Raw genomic sequence first — 11,254 nt, 5'->3', positions numbered from 1 at the left:
CTGTATTCAGTATAATTAGTTCATACACAGTGTGATGGACATACTGCCGTAAACACACCATTAGAGTCACTGTTTCTGACTTGAGGGCTTCATCTGTTAGTCAAAACAAACATGCGAGGCTCAAGTCACAAAAGTGAATGTGAGCATTTTAATGACTCCCTTACACAGTGTTTTGTCCACTTATTAAACAAGTGTGTACATGCATTTGTACATATTTCAACATGCAAAGACAGAGTGTGTTTGAACAGAGGGTTACGAATGTACAAATGAAAAATCATTTACTGACCTCATGTCATACCAAACCCATGATGTTCTTTTTTTAATAGGACATCAAGCTAAGAAATTCTACAAAACAGAATTTGTCTCCCATGAAGGAATAAACTCATGGTGATTGTTAAACTAATGACATCAGAACACTGGAGCATAACTCTATGTGTATAAGAGTCGTTCTCCATTCAGCAGTGAATTGAGAATTTGAATTGAGGTAGAAAATGTAACCAATCTTACTCGACTCAAGACGAGCAGGAATCGAACTGGCGTTTCTGGGCGAGCTAACAAGGGCGTTAAAGAACGCAGTCGGTAGCATCAGTTGCTAGAGGTCATCTTGAGGCCAGGGGAGTGAGGTTTACACGCACAGTTTTTACTGGCCTACGTCCGTTACACTCTCCCCCCAAACCTTACTCCCATCCGGGTCATGGCACCAAATGTAACCGGCCTCGATCCTGCATCTCCAGAATGGGAGGCAGATGCTAACTAGGAAGCTAAAGACTGCAGCCGTTATAGCGTCAGTCACCAGTGCTGCTCTTGAGATCAGGGGAGTGAGGTTTACACGCACAGCTTGTAACACTTTGTAAAACTTACTTACACTACACTTACTGGCTTACATTCGTTACACAAACAGAATGCGGATTTGCCGATTCACATTTGAATATAAGGAAGTAATTAAAATGATTGAAATATAAAGTTCACATTCTTGCAATTTTTTACTTTTTTAACTTAGTTTTTAGACAAACTGTGAATGTTGGCCTGATAGAATCTTATTTGTAAGTTTTTTTTTTTTTTTTTTTTTTTAGTTTAAATTGCCTTAAAGTTTGAGAATGTTTATGGGGCCTATATATTTTTTCAGGATGGAAGAACCAATCATTGCCTAGAATGCAGAACATGTGTTACATTTCTGTTTTCCAATTACAATTTAGTAAATTTATCTTGTTATTCTACAATGCCTTCGCTACAGAAAAAAACATTGATAACCCATCAGCAAAATCTAAATATTAAAACAATTATGACACAAATTACAGTAATAAAGTACCAACACCATTAAATATACATAACGTACAAAAATGTCAAACCATTATTTTTAACAAACGCAACTGCAATTTATAAATGACAGACTGTGAAATTGCAACATTTAGCCTAACACTAGCCTAAACTAGCCCTTGTTTTACCTGTGCAGTTTGCTAAAAATCATAAAGCATGCACAGGTTATTTTTTTCTGTTATTCAACTGATCCTAGCCATCGTGATTCATGTCTCTCCCCCACTCTGAGAACTCTGAACTTGTGGGTTTGGCTTGTGTGGATGGATGTCTGATTCAGTCGCGCGAGCGTCAGAGAGACGGTTGAGCTCCACAGCCCACCTCACATCAACCTTTCATTCAGGAAAACATATTGATTGAAAAAGCAAACAGAAGAACTTGTACTTGTTTGTGTTTTATCAATGTATAGATATAGCTACATAACATTTCTAAAGATCTCTATTTAACTGATGGTGATGTATCCTGACTCGCACGACGTATTATTGGAGACGGTGAGGTGAATGAGCTGCCTGGACATTGGTAAGTCATTCCAATATAATCCATTGATAGTCCAAACGCGTATTTTCATCAAACGGACATTAATAATTCAGACAACAAACAATTGTACGTTTCGCAATTTACGTTTAGTTTGTGCGCTTCGTGCACTCCTTCACGGACCATTTCGCCTTCGGTGTCTGGGAAGTGTGCCATGAAGTTTCCACGGACTCCGGTGTGTGTTTATGTCTCCTAGTGATAATGGTTTCATGTACCTATTTGTCTCTCAGATAAAGACACTGGAGGAGTGTGCTCGAGCGCAGGCAAGCCGTGCGTAATGAGTTTTTAACCCGCAGAATACATTTTACCTTAATGAAAGTGACCTGACAAGTTGCCTGAGAATAAGTCGATACGGCTTCTTTTGCTGTTGGAAATAAAACAATTCGGTCACGCCAATATTTGTATTAAAATTATTATTATGGTTATTCTGACAGACTCTCTCTGAGAGGATATAAAATATTCATAACCCGCGAGAGTTTCTTAATACGCAGTAAGTATGATATAATTCATTTTTAATATATATAATTTTTTTTTAATATGCCGATGTCATTTATTTACATATTTATAAGATTTACTATTATTTAAGGAAATATTTTCAAAGCCTTATACAGTCGTGATGAACAGTCCAAGCTATTTGTGTGAATTTTTGTATAATGTTTATTGTTTTCTGTATATTTTATTGCCTATTATATTAGATTATAGACATATTATCTGTCTGTCCTGGCTTCCACCAACCCACTTACTCATCCATATATTTATCTGAAAGGATTTCTAATGTCAATTCAAACCTGTTTTTACAGGTTGTCAAACCTAAGGACAGCTCGATCTTTCTCCAAAATCTAGCATGGCCATGTGTTAAATGGATTCGATCAGCTTAATAAATGGCTCCTCTGGGAGCAAAGACCTGGCCACTGGGGAGGATTCATCTGACATGTCTCTGAATCATCCTCTGTTAGAGCTGGGGGACAGCACCAAGCTTCTCGGGGTCCAGGTGGTTCTGATCTTCGCGTACTCTACCATCATCCTTTTGGGCGTTGTGGGTAACTCCCTGGTGATTTATGTGATTTACAAATTCAAGACACTTCGCACCGTCACCAACTTCTTCATTGCAAACCTAGCCGTGGCCGATCTACTCGTCAACACGTTGTGTCTCCCTTTCACGCTGGCTTACACTCTCCTCAGGGAATGGAAGTTTGGACAAGTGCTTTGTTTCACTCTGCCGTACGCTCAAGGTCTCGCTGTCCACGTCTCTACAATTACATTGAATGTAATTGCACTGGACAGGCATAGATGCATCGTTTACCACCTAGACACTCGAATGTCAAAAGACACCTGCTTTCTGGTCATTGCCATCACCTGGATAGTAAGTGCCGTCTTGGCGAGCCCATTGGCCATATTCAGAGAGTATGGGATTGTAGATCTTTCTCCAGATGACTCCATTGAGGTTTGTGGAGAGAAATGGCCTGACAGTAGTACAGACAGCACTCTATACTCGTGAGTATCAGACATGCATATTTTAATGAACGCATTATTACAGTTTCCTTGTGCCCTCAAGATCCCGCAAATGTATTCTGTGTTCATTTATCAAGTGCTACTGTTTCACAATTGCACTGAAAGCTCAAAGATGTGCATATATTATAGATAAATATACATATTCATAATGATTGAAACTTTGATATCTATAAACTGATATCATCTGAAACATTGTGAATTATTGAGATTTTGACTCAAGGTTGCTGTATATGCTTATAGTTTTACTGTCAATTATTTATCTTTGAAAGCCTTGTTTGTTCCGTAACAGTTACATTACAGCTGAAATGAGTCATGGCTTGTTTTATTTTGTAACAAAAGTACATGTTTTATGAAATCATCTTTAACAATAGCATAATGACACTCTTCAGCTGCACTTACATCGATTACGGCTGTGTTTTCTTTCTCCAGAATCTCCACGCTGCTGCTGCAATATATATTGCCTCTGGCTATCATCTCGTTTGCCTACATCCGTATCTGGAGTAAACTCCGCAATCATGTTAGCCCAGTTGGTCGCAGCGACAGGCACCAGCGCCGCCGCAAGACCACCAAGATGCTGGTAACCATGGTGTGTACAGTTACTAGCCTTATTAAGTGAATATTATATCATAGTATTCCTGCATCTTTGTATCATTTTAGAATTCACACATAGAAGACAGCAAAAAGCCTATATGTGTATGTGTGTGTGTGTGTGTGTACATACACACACGTATGTTATACTATGGAAAATATTTTATAGATTATGAAAAGGCAAGGCAAATTTATTTATTTAACACATTTTCATACATAATCATAATTCAAAGTGCTTTACAAAGGAATTAAAATAACACAAATAAATAAAAATAACAATAAAATTTGAGAATAAAAAAATGTATAAAATACATTAAAACAGGCTGAAAATGCTGATATTTGGCAATGTTAAGACCAGTGTTGGGTGTAATGTACTACTTAATAAGTAACAAGTAATTCATACCTTTAGTTTAATTAATTTGTCCTTGAAAAAGTAAAATAAGCAATTACTCTTAATATTTTTCATTAATCTAATTAGTTACTTCTGATTAGAACAATTCTATGTAAAAACAATAGTGGGTTTAGCATTGTCTAATGTTATTAGTTTGTAATGTTTTTAATGTAATCATCTCCCTTTAAATACTTTGTTCAGTTTAAGGATATGAAATTTGTTTTATTTATTTTAAAAGAATTAATAGAGCATGCAGTTTCATGTTCATCCGTGAACTAGTCGAGATTAAGGGATTTAGATAGTAAGGTAATACGTAATGTGATACATTTGAGAGAGAGTACGTGGTTAAGTAATCTAATATTACACATTACTTTTTTTAGAGTAACTTCTTGGTCAGAATTATTGAAAGTCTTCCAAATGATCTTGACATGAGCGAATATCACTTGCATCGGCCATTACGTCAGCCCATCACTCACAAATTCATAACGATGTGTTCTGATGTTCACAACAAGGACCTTGCACATTTTTAGCTCGTGTACTTTCTCTGTTTATTCTCTTGAGCCAGGACTGAATGCTAGAACAGCATACTTCTTTCCCAAGAGCATTTCCACATAAGAAGCAGTTTTCTGTAACCCAAATATTTCAGAGCTATTTTCTCCACGGTTATTTTGAAAGAGGTTATAGTTGGCAATAATATAAATAGAGAATTATACCAGCATGTAGAGCAATCAGGCTTTTTTATTGCAGCTTGCCCAGTCGTGATGCAGCACGCATGCAGATAACCTCTCACCCGGTCTGTTGCAGGTCGTGGTGTTTGCAGTCAGCTGGTTGCCTTTTCACGCCTTCCAACTCGCCATTGACATTGACCACAGCGTGTTGGACATGAAGGACTTCCGGCTTCTTTACACAGTTTTCCACATTGTGGCCATGTGCTCGACGTTCGCCAACCCACTGGTGTATGGTTGGATGAACCGGAACTACCGCAGCGCCTTTGTTGCGGTCTTCCGTTGCAAGGAACGGCTTGATTCGTTGCACATCGAGGGCCAGGCTGCCCCAGCGGTTCGCAGCAAACCAAAAAAGGCTTTGGAAGCTCAAGATATGGTGACGACACATCTCAACGCAACAGATGTCTGAGGTGACGACAGTAAACCAAATAGTAAATCTATCTATTAGGGCTGTCAGTTAAACGCATTATTAACGGCGTTAACGCTAACCCATTTTAACGGTGTCCATTTTTTTATTGCGCGATTAACGGTCTTTTTGGCCTAGCAAACTTTGTAGTTTTTTCCATATGCTTTTGCATGCGTGGCTCTGCGCTATGAAACCCATTCATTTCAATGGCTTGCGCCGCACGAGGAGGACGTTTTGTTGCTTCGTCGACCAAAGCGCAAGCGGATCTAGCTAGACTGGAAACAACTAACAGGCACGCTGCACACACTCGTTTGGGCTTGCGAGCTGGCCAAATAGTAGGTTAACGTTACGTTTTGAGTGGATGACGAGCGTGAGACGCCGAAATGGATGCCAATAAGATTCTGAATGGAAACTTTACTAAAAAGTTGCCAAATTGTTCAATTGACGAGACCAAAGTGATCTGTGTGTTTTGTCGTTGTGAACTGAGCTATCGTCATCGCAGCACGTCCAGTCTGAAATAACACTTGATGATGGCCAAGCACACACACACACACACAAACATGAAAATTCTCCGCCCCCTCGTCAATATCAGGACCTCGTCAGTATTCGTTTCACCCTTTTATTGACGGACAGTGTTACATTGTGTGAGAGATTATTTGCTCCAAGTGAGAAAGTGTGAAATTGAACACGTTATATGAAAATTGCACAAAGCAAGCTGATCCACTTTTCCATGCTGATAAGAGCATTAAAATAAGAACAAATAATGCGAGAAAAAGAAATCAAGAGACATTTAGAATAGATAAAAATGTGCGATTAATCGTGAGTTAACTATGACATTAATGCGATTAATCGTGATTAAATATTTGAATCGTTTGACAGCACTACTATCTATCTATCTATCTATCTATCTATCTATCTATCTATCTATCTATCTATCTATAAACTTTACCTCTTTCTATTTTCATTGTTTAGGTGAGGATACTGAAAGGAGTGCTGATGTGAACTCAACAACACTGTCAAGGATTCATAGTGGTGGATTCATTGCATCTCCCTGGTGATTTATGTGGTCTCCAAATTTAAGAAGCTTCATAACATCACCATTTTTTTTCATTGGCACACCTTGCCTTGGTTGATCTACTTGTCATCATGGTTTGTTTCTCATCTACAGTATGCTGGTTTACACGAAACTGTGGGAATGGAGTTTGGAAGTGCTTTATTTCACTCTACTGTATGTTCAAGGTCTTGCTGTCCATGTTCCTGTTACATGAAATTGTGCTGGTGGCATCTTTGCAACAATGTGACCTAGCTAAATTCTACACTGTGAGTTCAATTAAAGAGCACAGATGGGTAGAGCTCTTCACGTTTGTAAGATATTCTCATCTTCTTCATCAATGCATCTACACAAAGATCTATGAGGTGACTGAATGGGAGATAGAGGCGGATGCTTCTCCATTGCTATATATAGACAACTGCACAGTTTTGTTCATCGTTGAAGAAGGTTCGTCAGCATTCAACAGTTTTGGGTGTTGTCATACTACAAATTTGTGCACCTTAGATCTTGAACCTCACAATTGCTCTGTAGTTGTTTAGCAGTCATAATCTTGTGTGGACTTACAGGCAGGTCGAGCATTCAAATGGCTCTGGAAGGTGTTAACAGCAAATTGCTTCGCCTTTCATCTGAAAGTAATTTGCACTGAGGAATAGTGTGCCGGCACTCCTTTAGACTAACAACAGCACAGGCAGGGACAGGGAGATGTTTCTATCCCTGCGGTTTGAATGTTTCAACAGATCTGTATTATCCCCTCCATTAAAATCTATGAAAGATGTTCTGTCAGTTCCAATATTTTTCATATTAAAATATTAAGAATGTGTTTCATATAAAATACAGCACAAAGAATTATCATTGACAGTACCTGATGGATCAAAGTGGACTGTTCACTAGCTAGTTCACATTTTAAAAACATAATGGGTTGGCATGTGACAACAAGTAAAAAAGAAGAAAAAAAAACACAATATTGTACTGGTAATGGAAATTTGCTTTCTACTGTATGTTGTTCTATTCTGTAAAGCTATCACCGTGACAAATGAATGTAATTACATATATATATACAACATCTGACACACAATATGTTTATTAATGGGAATTGATCTACCAACACAAGAATATTTCCCTATGTTCTCCAATTTCCTGAAGGAAAATCGATCCCAAAGCTGCTTTAAGCAAAATGTGATGACTTGTACAAGTTATGGGATTTCTGATGGATTACTATTGGCATACCTGTCCACTGTAGAACCAAATTACTCCTTTTAACCTACATTGTCTGCAGGAAGTGAGAATACCACGTTTAATTAGGACTATGGGCTTCTGTGTGGATCCAACTGGGATGTGAATTAAGAATTATTCATAAGATACACCAGCAGCATTAAACTTTAATATTGTCATTTGACTTTCAAGACTTTCTTGCCATATTGAAAATAATGTTGACAAGTTCTTCAGCATGTAAAACCAAACAATAATACATTTACAATAGAAGTCTAACAGGCAGTACATTGGATACACATTTAAAAACACTAATCATTTGAAAGTTGACCATTTAAAAATATGTTAAAGGGGTGGTTTACTGCTTTTTTTGTTGCATGATTGTGTTTATGGGGTGTGTGCAATATAACATGTATTCGTGGTTTTTCTTTTTTTTTTTTAATTCTTAATTTTCATAAATTTCACCTTTATTGTAAGCTTCTTTCTCCTGTCATTTGAACGACTATGAAACCACTCCCCCAGAAACAGGCAATGGGCTCAGATTGGTTAGTTTGGGCCGCTGTGTTGTGATTGGCTAAACTGTGTAGCCCACGTTGTCCGGAAACTTGCCCATTACCTTTACGGGCGACAGTTGCGTTCCTGACAAATGTAAATAATGGCGTCGATACTGCCGTATCAGTTCGGACCAAGAAAGCGGCGATGAAGAGAGTCAAGCAGAACCTTCCCAAACACGGCTCTTACAAAACAATTCTGAATGGTAATTTTTTTTTAATTATTGTTATATTCTATTCTAATATTATTATAAGAATTTCGATACGTTGTTACTTGAAAAATGCTACTGCTGCTTGTAAGCTTTTGAGATACGGTAGCCTATTCTCCTGATTAAACATTTAATATAACTGAATAAATGTATTTTTTTTAAGTTGTTGTTTTATCAATATAATGAACAACCGTTTATCTATTCACAAAACTTAGTTTACTCAGTGTATCGTTTTATTTAGGTGTAGCTTACACGTGGCAACTGTGTTAAAACCATCCTGTAACAGTTACACTGATGACTGACAGCAGCTGAAGTTTATTTTTTTTAACTTTATACACGTTTGTCTTAGACAAAATAGCATCGAACTAACGTTAACTGGCTAGCTAATACACACACAGCGTTGGCATTGGTTTACGTTCTTGATCAAACCGAAAAATTGTATATATACATGAAAAATACATTTACAAAATTAGTACAGATACATATTCAGGTCCAAAATGTTTGTAAGGTTACGCGTTTGTCGTAGACACGAAATAGCGTAACTATTTGCTATAAAACCAGCGCATTTGATAAAACTAAAACATTACGCCTGAAATTATACATGCAAATAGATTTAAAATGATTAAGTCTTACTTACAGTTGTGGCCCAACAACTGCTACCGCTGGTTTTAAAGTTGGAACTGCTTCATGTTTTAGTAAGTTTCTTGTTGAATGCGTGGAGATTCTGGAAGCTGTTTTTCTTAAAATGCGCAGCACAAAGAGCTAAATTACGATTGTTATTTTCAGGAACATAATCAAACATAAATTGTTTCCATTGTTGATGAACTACAACGTCCGTGGGAAGCCCGAACACAGAAGACCTGACAGCTGGGTGAAAATAACACACTTTTGTTTTGATGAGTCGCAGAAATATGGCCATGCCCTTTTTTGGGTATTCCAGAGGGAGGGTTGATGCAAATATATGGGTTAGTTACGTATAAAACCCGTTGTAGTCCCATTCCAGTCGTTTTTGTAGGCATTAAACTTCCTGATTTTTAAAAGACGATATCTCTGCTTACATTGAACTTTCAGCGCTGCAACTTTGCAGATACTGCTCATGCACCAACAGCAACATTACACACTATTTAAAATGAAAAAAGTGAAATCGCAATCAACCACCCCTTTAATGTCTAACATTCACATGAAATCTAACCAGAATTCTCATCTGCCGAGAAACAGTTCCAGTGCCAGGACAATTAAAGTTGACATGATACGACATGGTGTCATTTTGATGTATATTCAAGTGATATGGCTTCTTGAACAAGAAATAATTATGGGCGGGACTTGATTTTGTCTGTCTGAAATTGATTGGATGGTTGTGGTTTTCTATTGGTCAATCGCGTGACAGGTAGCCCCGCCCTCACGCCAGTAAACACATAAGAAAAGAGAAGAGATGTCACTACAAGAACATTTCTGCTTTAAAACCTGTTTAAAAATTATATTTGCATGTGCATTACTGTCCCAACCAAGTATGATGCGACAATTATTGCATCAAGCAATTTATCTGCACAGAAAATGCAAATATGATGTGTGATGTAGCCAATCAGAATATATGAGTGAGGTTTTGGACCAATCAGATTTCACGGTGACATTAGTTGAAGTAGTTCTTTGGATTCATCGCTTTGTGTCTGCCTGATTAAGACAGTGTAAATGTTATATATGCTAACAATTTATTTCAAACTTATTGTCTGTGGCAATTAACAGCATGCCACTACTGACACTTTGCTTAACGAGAGAAAGAGGACTGCGAGTCAGAACGCCAGATAGTCAAGTGGTGCCTAATTATTTAGTTGACTTTTTCTTTTATGTTCCAAACGCAGCACAAACACACAGTCAAAAAAAAAAAAAAAAAAATCAGCGGTCCAGTTTTTCTTCAGGGATCTTATTTCACACATCAAAAGTGTGTGAGTGTGACAAAACAGCAGCTAGTGTTGATCAGCCAGCTTTATTTATGGGAGATTTGAATCATTAGATGCTTTTAGAAAAGGCTAACAAAAGACTTTCACTCATCAAACCATTTAACATACAGTGCTTAAAAACATGTATATTTGTGGATCTGTTTTTGTGAAATGTTAAAGCCTACTTGCAAGTGTTTGTAATAACAGATGTGTTTACATTTAAAAACAAAAAGAGACTTAGCCTACATTATGTACCAAAACTTTGGTTGGTGCCGACCAAATTGTGCTGTGATGCATTAAATTTTTTTTGAACATTGTGTAATTTGCTATTTATATATATATATATATATATATATATATATATATGCATTAGATGTTGAAAGAAGGAGATAATGGCTCACGTGTTCTTTGTAAATAAAATTATTTGAATTGAATCTCACAAAAGAAATTGAACTCGGATGTTTTTTTACTAATGCTGATGTCCTTATCTCAGGGTTTTGTTTTCACACAGGGCTTTAGATGACAGTTCATGCGGTTCTAATACACGCAGACATCAAGCAATCCCTCTCTAAGCCTCTCTTCCGCCGATTTGCATGAAACAACGGCCTAACAAAAATGAAATGATTTGAATCAGTGGAACAATAAATCCTAGCTGTCACTCTGAGGCACATAGGTACATTGACACCAACCCACTCACGCATCTACTTTTTCTTGCTGTCTAACCTTATTTGCATTTTGCACTTATCTACCTTGACTGATTAAAAACTAAAACAAAAATGTTTTTATATCTATTATATGTCATGCACAACAGCTGAGATGACAGGCCA

At 37.3% G+C, this 11,254-nt stretch overlaps 1 protein-coding gene across 1 annotated transcript; it reads left to right on the top strand.

The window, feature by feature from the left end:
• Positions 1-1,445: 1,445 nt before the first annotated feature.
• Positions 1,446-10,863, top strand: npy2rl (neuropeptide Y receptor Y2, like). Its single transcript, XM_039651367.2, has 5 exons — positions 1,446-1,833; positions 2,649-3,342; positions 3,790-3,946; positions 5,144-5,474; positions 6,443-10,863. The coding sequence occupies exons 2-4, from the start codon at positions 2,708-2,710 to the stop codon at positions 5,471-5,473; spliced, it is 1,122 nt and encodes a 373-aa protein (XP_039507301.2). The 5' UTR covers positions 1,446-1,833; positions 2,649-2,707; the 3' UTR covers position 5,474; positions 6,443-10,863.
• The last annotated feature ends 391 nt before the right edge of the window (positions 10,864-11,254 follow it).

The sequence above is a fragment of the Pimephales promelas genome, chromosome 6 (assembly GCF_988280905.1).
Source record: "Pimephales promelas chromosome 6, fPimPro1.hap1.1, whole genome shotgun sequence".
In the NCBI taxonomy this organism is placed as follows: Eukaryota; Metazoa; Chordata; class Actinopteri; order Cypriniformes; family Leuciscidae; genus Pimephales; species Pimephales promelas.
This window is presented reverse-complemented; position numbering and strand designations above follow the sequence as displayed.

Bases quoted from the DNA above. Each gene is read 5' to 3' on its own strand.
- npy2rl (XM_039651367.2), top strand. From the start codon at position 2,708: ATGGATTCGATCAGCTTAATAAATGGCTCCTCTGGGAGCAAAGACCTG. The intron at 3,343-3,789 runs GTGAGTATCAGA...TTCTTTCTCCAG, and splicing joins ACAGACAGCACTCTATACTC to AATCTCCACGCTGCTGCTGC. The intron at 3,947-5,143 runs GTGTGTACAGTT...GGTCTGTTGCAG, and splicing joins CCAAGATGCTGGTAACCATG to GTCGTGGTGTTTGCAGTCAG.